The sequence below is a fragment of the Hirundo rustica genome, unplaced genomic scaffold, assembly GCF_015227805.2.
Source record: "Hirundo rustica isolate bHirRus1 unplaced genomic scaffold, bHirRus1.pri.v3 scaffold_232_arrow_ctg1, whole genome shotgun sequence".
In the NCBI taxonomy this organism is placed as follows: domain Eukaryota; kingdom Metazoa; phylum Chordata; class Aves; order Passeriformes; family Hirundinidae; genus Hirundo; species Hirundo rustica.
In genome coordinates, this window is record NW_026690291.1 from 28,618 (window position 1) to 52,326 (window position 23,709).

At 58.5% G+C, this 23,709-nt stretch overlaps 1 protein-coding gene across 1 annotated transcript; it reads right to left on the reverse strand.

The window, feature by feature from the left end:
• Window positions 1–1,783: 1,783 nt before the first annotated feature.
• Window positions 1,784–20,654, reverse strand: RRM1 (ribonucleotide reductase catalytic subunit M1). The gene is made up of 19 exons (XM_040053893.2): window positions 20,473–20,654; window positions 19,311–19,399; window positions 16,136–16,313; window positions 15,577–15,677; window positions 14,934–14,993; window positions 14,250–14,289; window positions 12,926–13,088; window positions 12,062–12,203; window positions 11,431–11,514; window positions 11,016–11,177; window positions 10,422–10,501; window positions 9,794–9,995; window positions 9,158–9,307; window positions 8,038–8,259; window positions 7,081–7,157; window positions 6,087–6,222; window positions 5,005–5,100; window positions 3,841–4,029; window positions 1,784–2,932 (listed from the first exon to the last, which is right to left on the reverse strand). Exons 1-19 carry the CDS (start codon window positions 20,489–20,491, stop codon window positions 2,744–2,746), a joined length of 2,379 nt encoding a protein of 792 aa, XP_039909827.1. The 5' UTR covers window positions 20,492–20,654; the 3' UTR covers window positions 1,784–2,743.
• Window positions 20,655–23,709: the final 3,055 nt, after the last annotated feature.

Sequence of the window (23,709 nt, forward strand, 5' to 3'; positions counted from 1 at the left end):
TGCCGGGAACAGAACCGGGACCGACACCAGCACCGGGGTTCAGTGCCAGGAACAGAACCGGGACCGACACCAGCACTGGGGTTCAGTGCCAGGAACAGAACCGGGACTGACACCAGCACCGGGGTTCAGTGCCAGGAACAGAACCGAGACCGACACCAGCACCGGGGTTCAGTGCCGGGAACAGAACCGGGACCGGGGTTCAGTTCCGGGAACAGAACAGGGATGAGCACCGGGCTCAGTGCCGGGAACAGAACAGGGATGAGCACCGGGCTCAGTGCCGGGAACAGAACTGGGACTGGCTGGGGTTCAGTGCTGGGAACAGAACCAGCCCCAGGGCTCAGTGCAGGGCACAGAACCGGGACCAGCACCAGGGTTCAGTGCTGGGGACAGAACCGGGACTGACACCAGGGCTCAGTGCTGGGAACAGAACCAGGACTGACACCAGCACCGGGGTTCAGTGCCAGGAACAGAACTGGGACCGACACCAGCACCGGGGTTCAGTGCCGGGAACAGAACCGGGACCGACACCAGCATCGGGGTTCAGGGCCAGGAACAGAACCGGGACTGAGGTTCAGTGCCGGGAACAGAACCGGGACCGGGGTTCAGTGCCGGGAACAGAACAGGGATGAGCAACGGGCTCAGTGCCGGGAACAGAACAGGGACCGAGGCTTGGTGCCGGGAACAGAACCGGGACCAGCACCGGGCTCAGTGCCGGGAACAGAACTAGGACTGGGGCTCAGTGCTGGGAACAGAACCGGGACCAGGGTTCAGTGCTGGGCACAGAACCGGGACCAACACCAGGGTTCAGTGCTGGGAACAGAACCGGGACTGACACCAGGGCTCAGTGCTGGGAACAGAACCGGGACTGACACCAGCACCGGGGTTCAGTGCCAGGAACAGAACTGGGACCGACACCAGCACCGGGGTTCAGTGCTGGGAACAGAACCGGGACCGACACCAGCATCGGGGTTCAGGGCCAGGAACAGAACCGGGACCGACACCAGCACCGGGGTTCGGTGCTGGGAACAGAACCGGGACCGACACCAGCACCGGGGTTCAGGGCCAGGAACAGAACTGGGACTGAGGTTCAGTGCCGGGAACAGAACCGGGACCGGGGTTCAGTGCCGGGAACAGAACAGGGATGAGCAACGGGCTCAGTGCCGGGAACAGAACCGGGACCGAGGCTTGGTGCCGGGAACAGAACCGGGACCAGCACCGGGCTCAGTGCCGGGAACAGAACTAGGACTGGGGCTCAGTGCTGGGAACAGAACCGGGACCAGGGTTCAGTGCTGGGCACAGAACCGGGACCAACACCAGGGTTCAGTGCTGGGAACAGAACCAGCTCCAGGGCTCAGTGCTGGGAACAGAACCAGCCCCAGGGCGCAGTGCTGGGAACAGAACCAGCCCCAGGGCTCAGTGCTGGGAACAGAACCAGCTCCAGGGTTCAGTGCTGGGAACAGAACCGGGACTGACACCAGGGCTCAGTGCTGGGAACAGAACCAGCTCCAGGGTTCAGTGCTGGGAACAGAAGCAGCCCCAGGGCTCAGTGCAGGGCACAGAGACCGGGATTCGGGTGCTCGGGGCAGAACCAGGACGGGCCCAGGGCCGCTCCCTCTCCTCCTGCCCCTGTCCCGGGAGCACGGCCCGGTTCCCTGCCTGCCCCTCCTGCCAGGGAGCTGTGCAGAGGGACAAGAGCCCCCTGTCCCCGTGGAAGGCAGCAGGGCAGGAACAGCACCAACCTGCTAGCACACATTTTTCATCACAAAAAGAAGTGTTCCCGAGGCAGCACCAGCCATTCCCTGGACATTCCACGCTTTATTGGGTTTGGACAGGGGGTGTGTCGTGGTTCATGAGTTCAATAAATACTGCAGAACTGCCTGAAGCCCCACTGAGTTTGAGCAGGGAGCGAGCACAGGAGCAGTAAATTGACAAGAGGTTTACAAGATCTAAGAACTACCTGGGGTGGAGAGATGGAGCTCCATGAAGAGGTGGCAGGTGACCTTCACCAGCGGCATGTGGCCCTCACAAGATGGCACCTGACCCGTGGCCAAGGACAGCACCGTTCCCCCTGCCAGCAAACTGCCCGGGCAATCGGACTGAATGAGTGAATTTAATGCAGAATAAAATGCAGGGCAGCAGCTCTGCCTTTCCTGGCCCCACTGGAAGACACTCAGCCACTGCCAGGCTCCGCCCTGGCCAGCTGAGGGAGAAGAGCCCAGGAGGAACACCCCTTGCACCCATCTGCTCCTTCCAAAGGCTTTCTGGAAGGGCCAGAGGAGGGGACAAGGAGAGGGAGCAGCAGTGGGAGGAGGCCCTGGCAGGGTGGGGACACTGCCGGGGTGCCAGCTGGGCACAGCCGCTCCCGTGCCTACTCTGAACACAGCCACCTGGGGGGTTCCCAGCCCAGGAAAAGGCACCAGCCAGGTGCTGCTCCCTCTGGGACACGAGGAACAGTCTTTGGTGACTGCAAGGCACCGTCTGGAGCGCCCCGGACAGAGCTGTGAGTGCACCAGCACCTCCCTGTCCCCAGCCCCACCTGCAGGGTCCCATGGAAGGCCACGCCAGAGCACTGACAGCCCCAGGACGCCCAGCTACTAAAGCAATGCTCACCCCATCCACGTGCCCCATCCCCACGGACGGGGAAGCTACACCACCCCCCTCCCAGCCCCAGCCCTCGGCACCCTCCCGACACTCCGGACGCTCCCAGCCCAGCAGCTCCAGCCGGGCGGGAGGGCTCTGCCCCTTAGGAGCCACACATCAGGCACTCCTCCCTGTTCTCCAGGGAGCACACCATGGCTGCCTTGTTCCTCTCCTTCTCCTCCTCCTCCCTGGACGCCTTCTCCCGCTCCCGCAGCTTCTCCTTGTTGAGGGTGAACTGGATGGGGTTGGCGGCTGGCTTTGTCCGCAGGTAGTACATGCCAGTCTTCAGGCCCTGGGGACACAGGGAGCCTCAGGGCTGGCACCCCCAGCTCTGCAGGTACCCCAGGGAGAACGGCATTCGCGGGAGGGAGCGGCCGTCTGCCCTGCCTGGAATCGCCAGAACTTACCAGGCCCTGTGTGCCAAACCCAGCAGGCACCGTTTGCTGGGAACAAGCCCCCGCATCAGGGAACAGCTCTTGTGTTTTGGGAACGAGCTCCGAAATCAGGGAACAGCTCTTGTGTTTTGGGAACGAGCCCCCAAATCAGGGAACAGCTCGAGTGTTTTGGGAACAAGCCCCCAAATCAGGGTACAGCTCTTGTGTTTTGGGAACGAGCTCCCAATCAGGGAACAGCTCGAGTGTTTTGGGAACAAGCCCTCCAAGTTCCAAGTACTGACCCTATTTGTTGGGAACAAGCTCCCAATCCCAGGTAATGTCCCTGTTTTTGGGAACAAGACCCCAGCCCCAGGTGATGACCCCCAGCCCCAGGTGATGCTCCCCAGCCCCAGGTGATCCCCAGCCCCAGCTGAAGCCCCCAGCCCCAGGTGATGCTCCCTAGCCCCAGCTGAAGCCCCATTTGTAGGGAAGGATGCCCAGCCCCAGCTGAAGCCCCCAGCCCCAGGTGATGCTCCCCAGCCCCAGGTGAAGCCCCCAGCCCCAGGTGAAGCCCCCAGCCCCAGGCGAAGCCCCCAGCCCCAGGTGATGCCCCCAGCCCCAGGCGAAGCCCCCAGCCCCAGGCGAAGCCCCCAGCCCCAGGTGAAGCCCCCAGCCCCAGGCGAAGCCCGCAGCCCCAGGTGATGCCCCCAGCCCCAGGTGATGCCCCCCAGCACCAGATGAAGCCCCCAGCCCCAGGCGAAGCCCCCAGCCCCAGGTGATGCCCCCAGCCCCAGGTGAAGCCCCCAGCCCCAGGAGCACCCTGTACCTGCTTCCAGCCGTAGAAGTGCATGCTGGTGAGCTTGCCGTAGTTGGGCTCGGCGATGTGGATGTTCAGGGACTGGCTCTGGTCGATGAAGGCCCCTCTGTCCGCAGCCATCTTCAGGATGGTTTTCTGGGAGATCTCCCACACGGTCTTGTAGAGCTGCTTCAGGTCATCGGGAATCTCAGGGATGTTCTGCAGGGAACAGGAGGAGTTTAAAGTGTGGAAAGCACGGGCTGCACAGATATCCCTATTTCTATCATGGAACTCTTCAGTGATTGCTGGGCTGCAGCAATCCTGACTGAACCAAGGCCTGTACAGCTGGGCTCTGTCCCTGAATCCAAACACAGTCCCAGCATGGTTTGGGTGGGGAGTGACCCCAGAGTTCACCTCATCCCACCCCTGCCATGGCAGGGACACCTCCCACTGTCCCAGGCTGCTCCCAGCCCCAGTGTCCAACCTGGCCTTGGGCACTGCCAGGGATCCAGGGGCAGCCACAGCTGCTCTGGGCACCCTGTGCCAGGGCCTCAGCACCCTGCCAGGGAACAATTCCTGATTCCCAAGCTCCCATCCAGCCCTGCCCTCTGGCTCTGGGAGCCATTCCCTGTGTCCTGTCCCTGCAGCCCTTGGAAACTCAGTCTCTCTCCATGTTTCCTGTTGGCTCCTTTAGGTCCTGGAAGGCCACAATTGGTCACCCTGCAGCCTTCTCCTCTCCAGGCCGAACAATCCCAATCCTCTCAGCCTTTCCTTGCAGGAGAGGCGCTCATCCCCCTGATGACTTGGTGGCCTCCTCTGGACACCCTGTGTCTGCGAGCACCAAGCACACAAACACCCTCAGCAGCTACATGTGGACAGCCTGGAGAGCAGGGAAAGGTTCTTCCCCAGAGGGTGCTGGCACTGCCCAGGCTCCCCAGGGAATGGGCACGGCCCCGAGGCTGCCAGAGCTCCAGGAGCCTTTGGACAGCGCTGCCAGGGATGCCCGGGCTGGGATTGTTGGGGGTCTGGGCAGGGACAGGAGCTGGATCCATGATCCCTGTGAGTCCCTACAGCTCAGGATATTCCATGAGACTCCCTGCTATGAAATCACCCCTTTATCATCTTCCTGAGAAGTGGGAATCCAGAAGGAGCCGGATGTGCCTGGCTGGAATCCCTGCCCTGCTCCCCCTGTACCTGGATGGAGCCGTTGTGGGCGATGATCTGGTTCTTCATCTCCTCGTTCCACAGGCCCCTCTCCGTGAGATCCTTCAGCAAGTGGGGATTCACAACCTGGGAGGGGCAGAAGACAAAGGTTTTTAAATGCTTGAACAAGATCCTGCACACTCCTGACAGACTCTCACCCCTGGAAGTGTTCCAGGCCAGGCTGGACAGGGTTTGGAGCAGCTGGGACAGTGCAAGGTGTCCATGCCCACGGCAGGAGATGGGAATTCATGATCTTTAAGGTCCCTCCAAGACCACTCTGGGATTCTGCTGGACATGGCAAATTAGAAAGGGCGCTGTGTGGAACTGCCCTGCATGAGGAACTCCAAAAGATGGGAAAAGGAGAGATCTTGGACCACTGGTCACAACCTGAGTTCCTAAAGAAGGGTGTAAACAATCACGACTGACGGCAGGAGGGGAAAGAACAGAACAGGGGCAGGCTGAGTAGTGGAAGAAAACACGGCCAGCTTTTCCTGCTGGGACTGGGGTCCCTGTTCCCCAGCCCTCCCTGCCCCTCACAGGGAGGCAGCAGGGCAGTGATGCTCCTGTTCCACCTCCCCACTCCTGCCTGGGGTGATCCTGCAGCCAGGAGGAACGGAGAGCACGGAGACACCCCAGAGGGGATGGACACACCTCCCAAACAGGGACAGCCTCCCCTTGTCTCCAGAGGGGTCTCAGCTGATCCAGCCTCCTTGTTTCACTCCCTTTCCTAGCTGACAGACCCCTCTGAGCCTGTGGAGCTCTTCCATGGCCCCTTCAGAGCCCTGAGCTCATTCTCAGGACTGGTCTCAGCTGCTCTTTCCATGTCCCTTCCATCATATCCCCTCCCCTTCAGCAGTTTTTCCTGCAGCCCACCCTGACAAAAGCGGCCCCTGTTCATATTTTCGGCTGTGGGACACACAGAGCTGCACTCCTGCAGCACCCAGTGCTCCAGGCCCCCTCGGTGCTCGGACACAAAGATCCAGCTGAAGCGAGCCCCCAGGTGTGAGCCCTCCCCTGGCGTCCCTTCGCCACCAAGCACCAGGAGAGAGCCAAGCTCGTGCCCCAGAGCTCACCTGGAACTCCCCCGAGAGGACCCTGCGCGTGTAGATGTTGCTGGTGTAGGGCTCGATGGACTCGTTGTTGCCCAGGATCTGGGCAGTGGAGGCCGTTGGCATGGGGGAGATGAGGAGGCTGTTCCTGACACCGTATCTGGGGACAACGGGCAAAGGTAGGGAGCTGCAGCCAGGGGGGACGGGAAAGGGCCGGGAAATCCGGGGTAACCCGCAAAGCCTCACGGAGAGGGGAAGCGCTGCTCGACCGTGGGTCAGGCGGAAGTGGAATTAGGGCCTTTGCTGTCCTCAGCTCTCATCAGAGGCTCTCCCAAATGATTCACGGGATGAGGGGCAGGGAAGAGAATCTGCCAGGCGCTGCACAAGCCACAGCCCTGAGGCAGAACTGAGCCAGCGGCCCACGAACAGGCGGAAAGCTCTCCACACACGGGACAGGGGACAGATCGGCCACGTTTAAAAATTAGAGCCAAACAGACAGAATTAGTCCCCGACAGGCACTTCACACTTCAGTGACTCCTGTCTTCAGGACGTTCAAGGCTCAGGATGTTCCCTGGCAGCAGGGAAGAGCCCTCAAGGCCAGCTCATGGCTCACTCCTCACTACGTTTGTTTAATGGGAACACAAATCCTCCTGCTGGATGCATCCAAAATGGAATTAGAGCTCAGCTAAAGCAGAGCAGTGAGGGTGGGCTCCTCGGCCTCGGAAGGACAAAAATGAAAGAAAGCCACCCAAAAATCAGCTCAGAGGAAAGATCTGCTGGGGTGGGGGGAACACGTGGGGCTGTTTTCACACTTGGACCCTGCCTTTAGCTCTCAGTAGACAGAACACATCAAACTGATATCCAAGGCCAGGCTGGATGGGGCTGGGAGCAGCCTGGGACAGTGGGAGGTGTCCCTGCCCATGGCAGGGGTGGCCCTGGATGGGATTTGAGGTCCCTTCAGCCCAACCTAGTCTGGGTTTTATCTGACATCTACCACAAACCATGCAGGGTTACTCACTTGGCAATCTTCTCCTTCAAGGCCTTCCAGTCCCAAAGGTCAGAGGGGGTGACATTCCACATGTCATACTGGAGGATCTGAGGAACAGTTTGGTCCTGATTAGAGAGGGCACTCTTTTCTCCACATTTTACAAATCCCACTGGAAATGAACCTGTTATTCCTCTTAATTCTTCTCTCCAATTAGATCTCAGTGAAGCTCTAGTATAACCTAACTAACTCCACCTTGTGACTGCTCCAGGGCACAGCCAGCGCAGGCTGAGGCTGCTTGTCTTTTCCAGTCAGAGAATCACAGAATATCCTGAGCTGTAGGGAGCCACAGGGATCATGGATCCAGCCCCTGTCCCTGCCCAGACCCCCAACAATCCCAGCCCGGGCATCCCTGGCAGCGCTGTCCAAAGGCTCCTGGAGCTCTGGCAGCCTCGGGGCCGTGCCCATTCCCTGGGGAGCCTGGGCAGTGCCAGCACCCTCTGGGGAAGAACCTTTCCCTCCAATCCCAGCTCCATCCCTGCTGTGCCAGCTGCAGGCGCTCCCTGGGCGCTGTCCCTGTGCCAGGAGCAGAGCCCGGAGCTGTCCCTGCGCTGCCCCTCGGGAGGAGCTGCAGCCCCGGGCAGCTCTGACCTCAGCCTCCTCCGGCCTCAAGTGACCCAGTGACCTCGTGGGGCCCCTCCAGACCCTTCCCCATCCCCGTGTCCCTGCTCTGGGCACTTCCCAACAGCTTCTGATCTTTTATTGAGACACCCAGAGCTGCCCCGGCGCAGAGCAGAGCGGGACAATCCCTTCCCTCTGGCCAGAGATGGTGGCCCTGGTGTCCCCGGGACTGGGATGTCCCTCCTGGCTCCAGGGCACGGCTGACTCAGCCCCAGCTGCCCATGGACCAGGCCCCAGCAGGTCTCTGCACCAGCCCAGGCACAGAGCAGCTGTGCAGAGCCGCTCCCTGTCCCGGGCCCCGGCACTCACCCCCTTGCTGACAGGAGAGCCCTCGTAGGTGTCGTAGGGGCCCTGCTCCTTGGCCAGCTCACAGCTGGCCTCCAGGGCCCCGTAGTAAATGGTCTCAAAGATGTACTGGTTGAGGAGCTGGGCCTGGGCGCTCTCGAAGGGGAACCTCATGAGGATGAAGGCGTCGGCCAGGCCCTGCACGCCGATGCCGATGGGGCGGTGCCGCCGGTTGGAGCGCTCGGCCTGCGGGGACGGCACAGCTGCAGTCCCCTCCTGCACAGCTGCGGGAAACCAGGCTGCAAGGGCCCCAGAACCCGCTGCTGCAACCCGCCACGAGCGCTGCATCAACGCACCTTCCACCCTGCCACTGCGTGCTGAGGCCCAGAGCGAGTTGGTTACAGCTCAGCACAGCCTGTGATTGTTTAACCCAGGAAAGGGAGCCGGGATTTAGAAGTGAGCACTCAGCATACTCTGAGAAATGAAGACATTTAACAGAGCAGGACCACAGAATCACTGAGGCTGGAAAATCCCTCTGAGCTCACCAAGTGCAACTGTGCCCCAGGAGTGCCAAGGCCACCACTCACCATGTCCCCAGGTGCCACATCCACACGGATATTAAATCCCCTGCAGGGACGAGGACTTCACCACTGCCCTGGGCAGCCTGTGCCAGGGCTGGACAGCCCTTTCTTTTAAGAATTTTTTCCTAATGTTCAAGTTCAACCTCCTCTGGCACAGGTCAAGGCCATTTCCTCCTCATTCCTTTTCCTCGCTCTCTGGGAGCAGAGCCTGACCCCCACCTGGCTGCCCCCTCCTGTAAAACCAACCAAAATGAATTACTCTTTCTCAGGATCTTTCCAGGATCCTTCTCTCTGTTCCACTTCCCACTCTGTTCCTAGTGCTGGTCTGTGCTTCACTGAAATCCTCACACATGAAAAAATTCCAACGGCAGAAGCAGAGTGGGAATCTTTCCTCCAAGTGCTTCACTAGGGAACTGCTCTGGGTTGAAGCTCAGGCAGGCCCTGACAGGGCCCACCTGGGAACAGGAGCTTCAGGGAGCTCCCAAGGGGTCTGTGGAGCTCCCCTGGGATTCCCTGTGTCCCACACTGCTCTGGGCAGGATCCTTCCCCAGCCCAGCACTCACCTCTGGCACAGGGTAGTAGTTGATGTCGATGATTTTGTTGAGGTTTCGGACGATGACCTTGGTGACCTCAGCCAGCTTCTTGAAGTCGTAGGTGTGCTCGGGGGTCACGTACATGTTCAGGGCGATGGAGGCCAGGTTACACACGGCCACCTGTGGGCACAGACACGGGGAATCATTGGGAACGGGCCAAGGACACCCAGCTGTGCCCCACACTGCACGGAAACAACCCCCCAGGGAACCCGCCAGGCCGGCAAAGCGCACCCCTTGGTCCTCTGGCACGGCAGAAGTTGTGCAAAAGGTAACGACAGTTCAGGGAAGTTCGGGAGAAATTGGTGTGACCACAAAAATCCTGCCCTGGACAGTCCCACTGCCTGGAAACCATCCTTCCACAGAACGCCAGAAGGGGCTGGGCCGGAAGGAATCTTCAAGCCCAGTTTGTTCCCTGTCACTCTCCCTTTGGAGGGTGTCTTGTGCCATCCCAAACCCTCCACAGGAGTGGGAAGGGAACCCAGAGCCATGGAAGAGCTGCGAGTACTCGGGTCAGAAGTTTCTCAGCTGCCTGTTCCTTTCCCCAGGCAGCAGCCGAATCCCAGAGAGCTGCCCCAGGAGCGCTCCCAGCTCCTGTCCCGCACCCACCTCCTCCCTGCTGGTGTACTCCACGATCTCGGTGCACAGGTTGCTGCACTTGATGGTGCCCAGGTTCTGCTGGTTGCTCTTCCTGTTGCAGGAGTCCTTGTAGAGCATGTAGGGGGTGCCGGTCTCGGTCTGGGACTCGATGATGGCGTACCAGAGCTGCTGCGCCTTCACCACCCTGCGCACGCGGCCCTGCTGCTCGTAGCTGCAACACACGCGGAGCCCCGTCAGCCCCGGAGCCCCAAAAAGCGGGGAAAGGCCTGGTAACCCCTCGGGGCCCGGGGCAGCCGCGGCCCTCCTCACGCTGAGCTCTGCACGGGGAGCCCTCGCAGCAGGGCAGCAGCGCTGTCCCTGTTTAAGGGAAACACATCTTTCACCACACGGCAGCCACACAAAGGCACGGAGTGCTGAGTGGGGATCGCTCCTGGATGTCCCTCCAACAGGGACACTGTCCCTCCAACAGGCTAAAATGGTCACACACACACAGTTCCCCCCTGGGTCACATCCCATCCTCACACTTTTATCCATCTGACAGGGAGCCCAGTGCCCACCTCGGAGCCCCGGATCCCACGGGACACAGGCGGCTCCGGGAGAGCACGGCACCACTTACAGCTCTGCTCGCTCCCCTCACCTCTCATAGAGCTTCTCAAATTCCTCTCCCCAGACATCATCCAGGCCAGGACACTCGTTTGGGCACATTAAGGACCAGTCCTGGAAGGGGAAAAAATATTCAGAGGAAATCTTTAGGCATTCTGTTAATTAAAGCTGTGGCTGCCCCTGGATCCCTGGCAGTGCCCAAGGCCAGGTTGGATGGAACTCGGAGCAGCCTGGGACAGTGGGAGGTGTCCCTGCCACGGCAGGGGTGGCACTGGGTGGGATTTGAGGTCCCTCCCAAGCCAAACCAGTCTGGGATTCTGTGAAATACAAGCAGGCATAAGAAGAACAATTTACTGAGAAAATGTTGATGTTTTAAAACAGCCCAAGAGTCCAAGAACAAGTCATGGGCTGTAAGATTAAGCACTGAAGCAAAACACCGAGCTGGAGTTGCCCAGCTCCACTCTCCAGCCGCACAGCCAAGTTCTCAAAGAAGGTGCAGCAGCTCTCCCAGGAAGGTCCTGCAAGGAACAAGGAGCAGAGCAGCTCTGCAGCCCCTCCTGAGCTCCTTGCAGGGCTGCTCACCTGCTCCTCCACTACCAGACCTTCTCTGCAGCAGCCAGGTTCTCACCTGGTTGGTTTCCACTCGCTTCATGAAGAGGTCAGGGATCCAGAGTGCAAAGAACAGGTCTCTGGCTCGCTGCTCCTCTTTCCCTGTGTTCTTCTTCAAGTCCAGGAACTCAAAGATGTCCAAGTGCCACGGCTCCAGGTAGATGGCAAAAGCCCCAGGTCTCTGGGACAGGGAACACAATCCAGATCAGAACAAACTGTCCTTGGAAAGAAACCAGCCCTGCTCCTGAGTGCCCACAACACCCAAACCAGCCGGGAACTGGGGGGCAACACCAGGGGAACCCAGATACCAGCACCAGGGGAAAATGCCCTTTTATGATCGTGTCACAACCACTCCATCAGCTCCCTGGTGTCCATGGGACATCCCTTCCCAGTGTGGAGCTCTCCCGTTACCCTCTGGACCCTCACTACGGTACCTTGTTTCCACCTTGATCCACGTAGCGGGCGGTGTTGTTGTAGACCCTCAGCATGGGCACGAGCCCGTTGGAATTCCCGTTTGTCTGCAGAGGCACGGGAAAACCATCAGGAAAAGCAGCTCCCTGCAGGGGCTGGCCTGCATTTCCTGGGGCTGCACAGCTCTTACATTGATTTGATCACCAGCAATTATTCCTAGTCCCTTCCCCAGTTTTTCTGACAAAAGCGTTTATATCAGCTACGTGTCCCAGAGTTAATAAAATGTCCCTCCGAACTTCTTTCCCCTGCATTATGTCACCTAAAGGCTTGCAGGGCTTACACACACCGTGACAAGCCCCAAACACACATCCACGGACGGTCTGGGGCAGCTAGAGACACAGAAAGGCCAAGGGCTAGTGTACAAGTCTCTGCTAATAGATAACCATTGGAACTGTCTGACCAAACACAGAATAAGATCCTCTTTTCGGAGGGGCTACCGTTAGGAAGCCAAAACACCGACAAAAACCAACCCTCCTGCCTTAGGCCAAGGAGTACGGAGGGAGGCTCAGTGCTCAGAGGCAGCCCTGGTGTGGCAGGCACGGGGAAGGCATCTCCTGGGAGCAGCAGGAGCAGCTCTGTTGTGCTGGCACTCACCCCAGCAATGTAGCTGCCCGTGGCGCGGATGCAGCTCACGGCCAGGCCAATGCCCCCGGCAGACTTGGAGATGAGGGCACACTGCTTCAGCGTGTCGTAGATGCCTTCGATGCTGTCGTCCTTCATGCACAGCAGGAAGCAGCTGGAGGAAACAAACGGTTCCAGCAGACAAGGATGAGAAGGAAAAGTCAAGTGTTTCACCAGGCTAACCGGGACCTTTAGCGCGCTCCACAAAGCAATCCCACAGGTGTGGAATGAAGGACAAAACAGAAAACATCAGGAGCAATACTTGTACTGCCAATACCTCTGCTATCAAACACTTTTAATCACGGAATCAGGGAATACCCTGAGCTGGAAGGGAGCCTCCTGGATCAGAGTCCAGTTTCTGGTCCTGCACAATCCCACCCTGGGCATTCCAACTGCTCCTGGAGCTGTGGCAGCCTCGGGGCCGTGCCCATTCCCTGGGGAGCCTGGGCAGTGCCAGCACCCTCTGAGGGAAGAACCTTTCCCCAGTACACTGAGACAAACCTTTATAAAATATATAATCCTTTTCCTGATAGACATGATACCAAAAACCTATCAGTTATGCTTGCTGCCTTTAGAAAACAATTCCCAGGGTTCATCTGGTAACCTGCTGCAGACTACGCACGTCAGGAACTTTCCAACATAACACAGCCACGCAAAGGTTTCCGTTATCTCTAGAGTTCACAGAAACCTGGGTATTTTCCCCCCAAAGACAGCTAAAACTCGACAGCAGCTGCTCAAAGCTTCATGGAACGCCCACAGCAACTCAGCTGCTCATTTCAGAGGCCGTGCAAGCGTCCCAGCTGGGCAGACGTGAGGCAGCGAGGAGAGGGGCAGCACCTGGAGAGCTGGGGGCGGTTGGTGCCCGCGTTGAAGAGCGTGGGCGAGGCGTGGGTGAACCAGCGCTCCGACAGCAGGTTGTACGTCTCGATGGCGGCGTCGATGTCGGTCTTGTGGATGCCCACAGACACCCGCATCAGCATGTGCTGGGGACGTTCAGCAACTGCAGGGACACACGGCCAGGGGTGCCAGGGGCTGGCTGGGCAGGGACCTGAAATCCCACCCGGTGCCACCCCTGCCACGGCAGGGACACCTCCCACTGTCCCAGGCTGCTCCAAGCCCCAGTGTCCAACCTGGCCTTGGGCACTGCCAGGGATCCAGGGGCAGCCACAGCTGCTCTGGGCACCCTGTGCCAGGGCCTCAGCACCCTGCCAGGGAACAATTCCTGATTCCCAATCTCCCATCCAGCCCTGCCCTCTGGCACTGGGAGCCATTCCCTGTGTCCTGTCCCTCCAGACCTTGTCCCCAGTCCCTCTGCAGCTTTCCTGGGGCTCCTTCAGGCCCTGCAAGGCCACCCTGAGCTCAGCCCAAAGCTTCTCCTGGCCAGGCTGAACAATGCCAGCTCTGCCAGCCTTTGCTCCCAGCAGAGCTGCTCCATCCCTCTGCTCATCCTGCTGCCTGCTCTGGGCTCTCTCCAGCAGCTCCAGGTCCTCCCTGTGCTGGATCCCAGCTCTGCAGCTGGGCTCTCACCTCAGGGGGCACAGGGGCACAATCCCTCTTTTCCTGCTGCCCAGGGCACGGGGATTTTGGGATGCCAAGGCACATGGCTGAGGCATGTCCAGCCTCTCAGCCACCAAGCACACCCAGAAAGCCAGGCACAAAGAAGAGTCCATGTGACAGTCACAGAGGTGACAGCAACAAGCTCCCAAGGCTGCAGTGGGACCCCTGAGAGCCAGTTTCCATGGAATCCCAGAGTGATTTGGGTTGGGAGGAGACTGAGCTCTCCAGCCCAACTCCTGCTCAGAGAGCACCAGGCCTGTTTATTCAGGACTTCATCCCATCAGGCTTTGAAAAACTCAAGGAACAACATGCTCCAACGCTCAACTGCTGTCATGGAGGAGGGAAAAAACCTCACCTGTATTAAGTTAAATCCAACCAAAATATACACTCCAGAATCCAATTATGTTTCAGCTTTAGGATATTATAATCAATCTCTGACCCTCCTGGTGTTCCAGGATATCCAAGCCAAGGGCCTGCATCACTGACAGCTTAGTATCTAAACTTAGCTTTAATTTCATTTATTATTATGCATTTATTTTATTTCATTTATCCCTGAAAACATCAATTATTTTAAGACGTGCTCAGCACTAGGAACAGCCCTTACCTTTGGAGTTGATTTTCAGCAAGTAGGAGCGTTCCAGAGTCTTTAAAAGAAAGGATGGATTTTAGCAGTCAGATCTGAATGTTTTTAAAAACCCTGTTAACTCCAAACTCAGCCATCTCCACACTCCCCCATCCCAGGCTTGCACTCTGCTCCTCCTCTCTTTATTAGCTTAATTAGTTGATCAATGACTGAAGATACACAAGAAGATTCCAGCATTGCTTTGGATTTCAGAGCAGGGAGCACGGGCAGGAGGTTCCAGCGTCCTGATCCCACGGGACCTCTCTGAAGCCCTGCAGAGCCCAAGCAAAGCTGCACAGCTGAGCTGGGTGTGAGGGCAGCAGAGCAGCAGTGGGACAGGATAAACGTGTGGGCTGACACACTGAGGGAACTGCTCCGCTGAACAACGGGAAAAGCAAAATTCCCTTCTCCGCCTCATTAAGGATTAGAGTAATTCCTTCAGGAATGGCCTCCAACAACACTCAGTGTGATCTGCACCGAGCCCAAGAGGTACAACACTCCAGCAGCAAGAAAACTCCATGCCTTATCCCAGTGGGGAGCTGCTTTGTGCAGGTCCCTTCACCTTCACAGCCCCGCTGACGTCCCACCTCCTGCTGTGCCCCATCCAGACCACTCCACAGGCATTCCCGTCCCTCCCAACGGAGCCAGGAGCAGCGTGCTCTTTACCTTAAAGCCAAAGTAGTTGTAGGAGAAGTCTCTGTCGTAGATGATGGCAGAGTTCAGGCGCTGGCAGGAAATAAAAGTGACCTTTACAATGTGCCAAAATGTTTATTATCCCTGCTGGCATTCCTGGCCCAAAAGCTCCGGTGTGTGAGGGGCACCAGAGCACAGGAATGAAGCAGGAACAGCACTTCCCTCAAAACATCAAAAGCACAGCTCCAACAACTTTTTTTCACTCAGTTTTGGGCTGAATTTACTGAAATCTAATTGGACAACAAGAAACAAGACACAGAACCAAAGGACAAAAGGAACTTCATGGTCAGAACACAGATCTGGAATGACCTGGAAACTGAACCCAAATCTCTTCTCTCCCTCCTGTGCTGCCTCACTTTGCTCCAGCACAAGGTACTTTTTCTCAGATTATTTGTGCCGATCACGGCAATGGGAACATCCAAGAAAACAAATTTTACTACAAAAACAACCACGGAGGAAGAAACCTTCCACATCCCCTCTTACACTCTCCACTCATGCCCTGCACTGGTTTCTGTGTTGGCTTTTTACCCTAAAACAAACATGGCTTGCTTAAAAAAATAAGCCAAGTGAATTAAAGTTTTCAAAAATTCAGAAGTGAAAAAACCCCCCTACTTACATCTTTGTTGGCCAGAACTATGTCCAGAGTCTCTTTGGAGATCATCGGGGAGTGCTTCCCGTTGTGAGGGTTGATGTAGGTGTAGAGATCCTCCATCACATCTGCGAGGGAAAGGGATGTGAACGGGACGTGTGCAGGCCTGGCTCTGCAGCACCTGGCCCTGGGATCCAGGGATGGGCCAGGCAGGAATGCCCGTCCTCGGGGAGAACCCCTCCCGCTCTCAAACACACAACTGCCCTCCTACTGCTCACCACTGCCAACCTCAACAACCAGGGTAACACCCTTCTCGCACAGATTCTGTCACAGCCCCACTGAAAACACAAACAAACGGGGAGCCAAGTGGGTACAAGCTCAACCCGTCCCATTTTTCACCAGTCCACTTCTACAACCTGCTTTTCATGAACCAGGCAATTCCATTCGCCTTGGGAAACTCGCGCGTTTCACCTGGCATTTCCAGCCACGGGCCCTCAGGAACTCCCAGCCTGAGAGATTCCCCTGTTTCCGTGCTCCAAACCTCTCCCTGCATCTCCCCCCACAGCAGCTACGGACGTTCACCCACCGCTGAAGACTTTCTTGGTCTCCTTGTGCAGGTTGGACACGGCGATGCGGGCGGCCAGGATGGCGTAGTCGGGGTGCTTGGTGGTCAGCGTGGCCGCCGTCTCTGCGGCCAGAGTGTCCAGCTCCACCGTGGTGACCCCGCTGTAGAGCCCCTGGATCACCTTCATGGTGATCTGTGCCTGCAGGAGGGAAATGCCCCAGCTCAGGAAACTGGAACAGCAGACTGGGAGAGCTGGGAATGCTCCTGCAGAGGGACAGGACACAGGGAATGGCTCCCAGTGCCAGAGGGCAGGGCTGGATGGGAGATTGGGAATCAGGAATTGTTCCCTGGCAGGGTGCTGAGGCCCTGGCACAGGGTGCCCAGAGCAGCTGTGGCTGCCCCTGGATCCCTGGCAGTGCCCAAGGCCAGGTTGGACACTGGGGCTGGGAGCAGCCTGGGACAGTGGGAGGTGTCCTTGCCATACTGGGTGGGATTGAAAGCTCATTCCAACCCAAACCCTTTGGGATTCTGTGTAAGGATGGTTTGCAGGCAATAGAATTGACCAATCTCTGCTGAACCTTTGGGAACTGTTGCTGCTTTTGCACAACTTGTGAGATTTCCAGCCTCCCTGGGAATGTTGGCACAGGGTTTGGCCTGGCCTGGGAAGCGTCTGGCACAAGCAGATCCACGTACCAAAGGAGAAACTGAGCTCCAGGAAAGGAGGCCACACAGGACTGCAGAATAAATAAGAATTCAGGGGCACAAGGAGGCAGAAGGACTCAGAATTTCACTTATGTCCTCACCACCAACTCACAGTCACCGGGGGCAAGTCAGGACACTTCATGCTGTTGTCACCACGTCACCAGTGTCCTCCTCCTGCTGTCCATCTGTCATGGGTTAGTACAGTTTGGGTTTTTGGTTATAGAGGAATGTAGAATGATTTTCCACGTCAGGACCTGTGTCATGGGTTAGTACAGTTCAGTTTTTTAGTTACAGAGGAATGTAGAATAATCCTCCAGGTCAGGACCTAGGAATTGCTTTGGAAGAGACAGGGACCTATCAGAGGGTTAGCTGGAATATTGGCGTCTGTTCTGACCACTGAAAATTGTCAGCTACGACTTTGGGAAGTACCATATAAAACCCCTTGGTTTCCTGTAGGTGGGTCTTTCCTTTGGCCAGAGAGAGACAGGTAACATCGAGCTGGGCCTGCTGGTCCCCTGGTTTTGGAGGGAGCTGGCCTGAGGCCTGGCCGGATTCCATCAGCTCCCGGGTGTGGGGGGAAGGAGAGGTCGCTGCTTTACAACAACTGCTTTCTCCAAACTTCTCTGGAGCAGGGAGAGATCTCTGCCGGGCTCCTGATAAGAGCCATGGGCACCATTTGGGCCGAAGCCACCCCGATTTACACCGAGGGGTGGGCTGAGAAGGCATTTATGATCCTGCCTGGGTTTTTGTGATTCTGGACTGCCTGAGTGCTCTGATCTCTGATGTTTCTGTGAGTTCTTCCTCCCTCACCAGTGCAGCCCTGAACATCTAACACCATGAGCTACAGAGGGAGAGACAAAGACTCCGAGCAGATTTAACTCTTTCTTAGCAACATGAAGCTTCCAGAGCTTAGCCCTTCTCTGAGAGTAAGAAAGGACAGAGTGAACATAAAGAACAACAGCGTGAAGTCAGTAGAGTGAGTGAAAAGACTGTTGGGACAGAGGGTTGAAAAGCTGGTTGTTCTATTCTTACTTGAGCCATGGAAATGAACTCTATATTTAAGTCATTCCTTTAAATCATAAGAAAAATATGCATTTATGGAGATGATTGTTTTGATTTGTGTGTGGATTTGAGCAAAGGTGTTTGTGATGGACTAAGTAATATTAATCCTATAGAATGTTTGAACAGAGATAAAGATGAGAAGCTCTCTGAGCCAGTGAAGAAGTGAGAAGAATATCTCTGTACCTTGAAGTGAAGAATCCTTTGCTTTGGAGTTATTGATCTTTAAAAGTGACACCCCAGGATGCAAAAGCCTAAGACCCATGACCCATAAGCAGCGTGGGAACCTGCTCCTGGGAGGAGTCACAAAGGCAGGTTTCTCCGGGTGGTTGTTTTTGTGACAGTTTAAAAACCACAAGAGAACTGTTCTAGGTTGTCAGTGAGATCCATGACTCTAAGTGAAACTCTTCCCCTAAAGAATTGATGAAAGACTATTGTCAGATGGTGAAAATTACAAGTTTTATCTCTTTATGCTGTTTTGTAAGAAAGTGAAGAGTTTGTATGGGGAGGGAAGAGTGTTTTTGGAGTTTCATTCCGTTTTGTTTTAGTTTTTTTCCCCAACTTTCTTTTTCCATCCTTTTAGTGTGTGTTAATAAAACTATTTGTTCTTTTTTAAAGTTGAGCCTGCTTTGTTTTTCTCCTAGTCTCTCTCCCACAGAAAAAGAATGAGTACTAAGACCAGAATTTAGTGATGTGAAACCACTACACCATCCCAAACAGTTTGGGTACAGGACCAATGGCAACTGTTTCATGGGTGGAATTTCAGACAGGAGAATGGATCATGAGAACTTGGGACACAGGAAGAGTCTTAACTGGTGACAAAGGCCAAAAGGCCAAACTGGGTCTGAAACCCGCACAAAAATCTCACAGACATCGCTGGATCCAACGGGGAGCCATCCTGGGCACAGGCTTTGGAAGGAGCTTCCATGAGTGGGATCAATGCCCACACCACCTCAGCTCAAAAAACCCAGCAGGGATGTGGCAATGGCAGGGAATTCTGTCCTGGTGTTTGACCAGGAGGGGATCCAGAGCCACTTCCATTGCTCCAGATTTGCAGACTGACACTGGAAGCAACCTACCAAATCAAAATATGGGAACTGGAGCAACAAAATTCTTTTTTTTTTTTTTTTTTTTTAAGTACCAGAGGCTCAAGGGCTTCGCCAAGGTTTGAGGGAAAAGGGACCTATGGCAGGGAAAGGGGATTTTCCCCTCCAGTCTCTGCACCTGGGAAGCAAAACCTCTCAGAACACAAACAATTGCAGCCAACGCATTCTGGATGCGTTTGCCAAGAGTTCATGGAATCACAGAACATCCTGAGTGGGCAGGGACCACAGGAATCCTCAGATCCAACACAGGACACGCCGGGAATTCCTGCCTGGGATCCCACTCGGCTTTTGCCCAGGAGGAGTCGGGGTGAGGGCAGGGCGGGACTCACGGGATCCACGAAGTCAGCGTTGAGGCCATAGCAGAGCTTCTGGATGCGCGATGTGATCTTGTCAAACATGACCCGCTCCTGGCGCCCATCTGGGGACAGAGCACACCAGTGCTGCCCAGTGAGGACCAGTGCAGCACAGACTGCCCCTCCCAGTCACACCAGTGCTGCCCAGTGAGGACCAGGTCAGCACAGACTGTCCCTGCACTCACACCAGTGCTGCCCCAGGTCAGCACAGACTGCCCCTGCACTCACACCAGTGCTGCCCAGTGAGGACCAGTCCAGCACAGACTGCCCCTCCCAGTCACACCAGTGCTGCCCAGTGAGGACCAGTTCAGCACAGACTGCCCCTCCCAGTCACACCAGTATTCCCCAGTAAGGATAAGTCCAGCACAGACTATCCCTGCCCAGCCCCTCCCATGGGGGAGCTGGGTGTGGGAATCACCAGGGACAGCCTGCTTGGCTGGGGTACAAGGAAAGGGGAGGCTCCCTCTCCACCCCAAGAATCCCCACCTAAAACTGCACAAAGCCGGTTCCCAGGGTGGGGACCCAGCTGAGGGTCACCCCCAGCTCAGTTTGGGAGCCCTCCCCTGGCCCAGCACCCCCGGGACCAAACGGGTGGGGAGCAAGCCCAAAGCTCCTGCCACGGGACCCCAAACAAACGGAGAGGTCTCCTCGCTCACTGCTGGTGTCTGGGGGAGCTCTCTCACTCTGGGCTCCCCCCAAAGCTGAGGGGAGCCCATCCTCCCGTGCAGGACTCTCCTAAGGGAGAGGCGGGCATACTCCCTGCTCTCCATCGGTGCCATGAGGGGAACCCCAAAGGAAAAGGGCGTCTCATCCCCTCACATCATGTACCCCCAAAGCTGAGGAGGGATCAGGAAGGATCCTCCCTTCCAAAACGGAGGCATTCCCATCTGCTTACCTTGGGTGCCATGCAAGGGACCCCCAAAGCAGAGGGAACCCCATCCTCCCATGTGCCACGAGGGAACCCCAGAATGGGGAAGGGATTCCCCTTCAGGCGCCGCGAGGGGAGCCCCTTAAGCCGAGGGGTCCCTTGCTCACACCCGGGGTGCCCTGGGCAGGACGGCGCCCTCCATCCCGACACTCGGTACCGTGCGTGACCCCCCGAGGAGCGGGGGGACCCCGGGGCCGGGGGAGCGCTCACCTCGCTTCACGACGTGCATGGCGGCGGCGGGTCCCGCTCAGTCCCTCTCTGTCCCCTAAGTCCCTCTGGGTCCCCCTCAATCCCCTCAGTCCCTCGGGGTCCCCCTCAATCCCTCTGGGTCCCCCCCAATCCCCTCAGTCCCCTCAGTCGCTCCCGGCAGCTCCGCTCTCGCCGCTTCCCGCGCAAGCCGCGCGCGCCCCGCCCCGCTGAGGCCGCCGTCGCCATCTCGCCTCCGGGCACGCCTCCCTGCCTTGTCCCTTCCCGCACCGCCCCGCTCCCGGCGCTGCCTGCGGCCGCTGGCGAACACTAATTCCGTCCCTCATCCCGGTTTTCTCTCCGCTTTCCCCCCGGGAATCGCCGCCCCGCCGGGGAACACCGCGAATCCCGCCCGCTTCAAAGATGGCGGCGCCAGGCCTCCCCCCGACCCCAGCCGGGGGAGAAGACGGAGGGAAAGGACGGAGCTGAGGGCGCCAAAGACGGAGCCCGCTAGGGGACAAAATACCCTCGCCCTAGAACGCCGAAACAGTTACTATGTTAATTTTAATTATTCTGAATCAGGGCCCAGGCGTGAAATGCGTGATTAAACTTTGGATCCCACTGCCCAGGGAGATGGTGGAGGGCCCGTTCCTGGAGGTGTCCAAGGAACACAGGAGCAATCTGAGGCTCTGCTGTGGAACAGTGCCCTCGGTCTCTGGCCCAGGGCAGAGGAACAGCAGGGAAAGAGCTGAAATTACAGAAAGTTCTCTCCCAAGTTCAAAAGCAGCAAAGCTGCACCTGCAGAGCTCCAGCCCTGGGACACCAACAGCAGGAGGAACTGGAGCTGCTGGGGAGAGGAGCCAGGAGCTGCTGCAGGGAGAGCTCAGAGCACCTGAAGGGGCTCCAGGAGAGCTGCAGAGGGACTGGGGACAAGGGACAGAGGGACAGGACACAGGGAATGGCTCCCAGTGCCAGAGAGCAGGGCTGGATGGGAGCTTGGGAATCAGGAATTGTTCCCTGGCAGGGTGCTGAGGCCCTGGCACAGGGTGCCCAGAGCAGCTGTGGCTGCCCCTGGATCCCTGGCAGTGCCCAAGGCCAGGTTGGACCCTGGGGCTGGGAGCAGCCTGGGACAGTGGGAGGTGTCCCTGCCATGGCAGGGGTGGCACTGGGTGGGATTTAGGGTCCCTTCCAACCCAAACCATTCCATGGATCTGCGAGTCCTGTGAGGGCTCAGGGGCAGCAGCACCACGGCAGTGTTGAGGTTCCTGTGCAGAATCCAACCCCAAACACCACCAGCTCCTCTCCAATGCCGCTCTGAGTGTCTCGGGAAGCAGGAGCTGTGGCCCTTGGGAGCCCAGAGTGGCAGGAGAACGTCTCCTGTTTTTGGTCTGCAGCCTCTGAGGCGCCTCTTTTCCCAGATCCCACCTGCCCACAGGGTCGGGCTGAGCTGCTCCCACACTGGGAGGAACAGGGACCGCAGCCAAATGCAGCACCACATCCAAAACGTTGGGGTTTGCTCCATGACAGAACAATGAACCACCAGCAGGCAGGGGCGCCTTGGCCTGAGGCTGATCCTGGGAGGCTCAAAGGAGCTGGAATTTCAGGTTTTTTGTTGCTTGTGGATGGGCCACTGTCCCTCCGGAGGTGAGGTTCCAAGCCAGGTGCCATTGGGGATTCCTCAGCCCCCAGGGTCCTTGGGAAGGTGCCCAACGCTCCAGGGGGGCCTGGTCCTGCTCCCAGAGAGCCCAGAGAGCTCTCCCCTCAAAGCTGGGACAGGGAATGTCTGGAGCGGGAGACGGGAATAAGGCTGGAGTGGCACCTCTGTTTTATTGGAAAAGGGGCTACAGAAGGAAAATAATCCCAAATGGCATTTTTGTCTGGTTGGAGCCCGAGCTGCTCTCACAGATGTTGGCCCTGAAGTTCTTCTCCTCTGGGTTCTACTCACCGTGCTGTGAAAGCAGGAGCAGTTGGTTCATTTCTGAGGCCGGGGGTGCAGGGGGTGCTGCCCCAGAGCAGCTCCCAGAGCCGTGGCACCGACGTCTGAGACACTGCTGGAGAATGAATCCCCCTGGCCCAAATCCACACAGGCCCAGGAGCGCCCAGAAATGCGAGGGCTGAGTCAGAACCTTCCAGGAAACTAAAATACAGAAATCCACACAGACGTGAGGTGGAAAGGCAAGTTTAGTTTTAAATAAAGAGAGGATTTTAAGTGCCTGTATTGGCTGGTAAGAGAAGCCCTAAAGCCTGGTTTATAGTGCAGGGCGAGGCAGGGCGGGGCAGGGCAGGGCAGGGCAGGGCAGGGCGGGGCAGGGCGGGGCGAGGCAGGGCAGGGCGGGGCAGGGTGGGGCAGGGCGGGGCAGGGCAGGGCGGGGCAGGGCAGGGCAGGGCAGGATGGGGCAGGGCGGGGCAGGGCAGGGCGGGGCAGGGTGGGGCGGAGCAGGGCAGGGCGGGGCAGGGCAGGGCGGGGCAGGGCAGGGTGGGGCGGAGCAGGGCAGGGCGGGGCAGGGCAGGGTGGGGCGGAGCAGGGCAGGGCGGGGCAGGGCAGGGTGGGGCGGGGCAGGGCGGGGCAGGGCAGGGCAGGGTGGGGCAGGGCGGGGCAGGGCAGGGCAGGGTGGGGCAGGGCGGGGCAGGGCAGGGCGGGGCAGGGTGGGGCGGGGCAGAGCAGGGCAGGGCAGGGTGGGGCGGGGCGGGGCAGGGTGGGGCAAGGCAGGGCAGGGTGGGCAGGGCCGGGCGGGGCGGGGCGGGGCAGGGTGGGGTGGGGCGGGGCAGGGCGTGGTGGGGCGGGGCAGGGCGGGGTGGGGCGGGGCAGGGCGTGGTGGGGCGGGGCAGGGCGGGGTGGGGTGGGGTGGGGCAGGGCGGGGGCGGGGCAGGGTGGGGCGGGGCGGGGTGGGGCGGGGCAGGGCGGGGCAGGGCGGGGTGCGGCGGGGCGGGCAGGGCGGGGCAGGGCGGGGTGGGGTGGGGCGGGGCCGGGCAGGCCGGGGCAGGGCGGGGCAGGGCGGGGCAGGGCGGGGCAGGGCAGGGTGGGGCGGAGCAGGGCAGGGCGGGGCAGGGCAGGGTGGGGCGGAGAGGGCAGGCGGGGCAGGGCAGGGTGGGGCGGGGCAGGGCGGGGCAGGGCGGGGCAGGGCGGGCAGGGCAGGGCAGGGTGGGGCAGGCGGGGCAGGGCAGGGCGGGGCAGGTGGGGCGGGGCAGATCAGGGCAGGGCAGGGTGGGGCAGGGTGGGGCAAGGCAGGGCAGGGTGGGGCAGGCGGGGGCTGGCGGGGC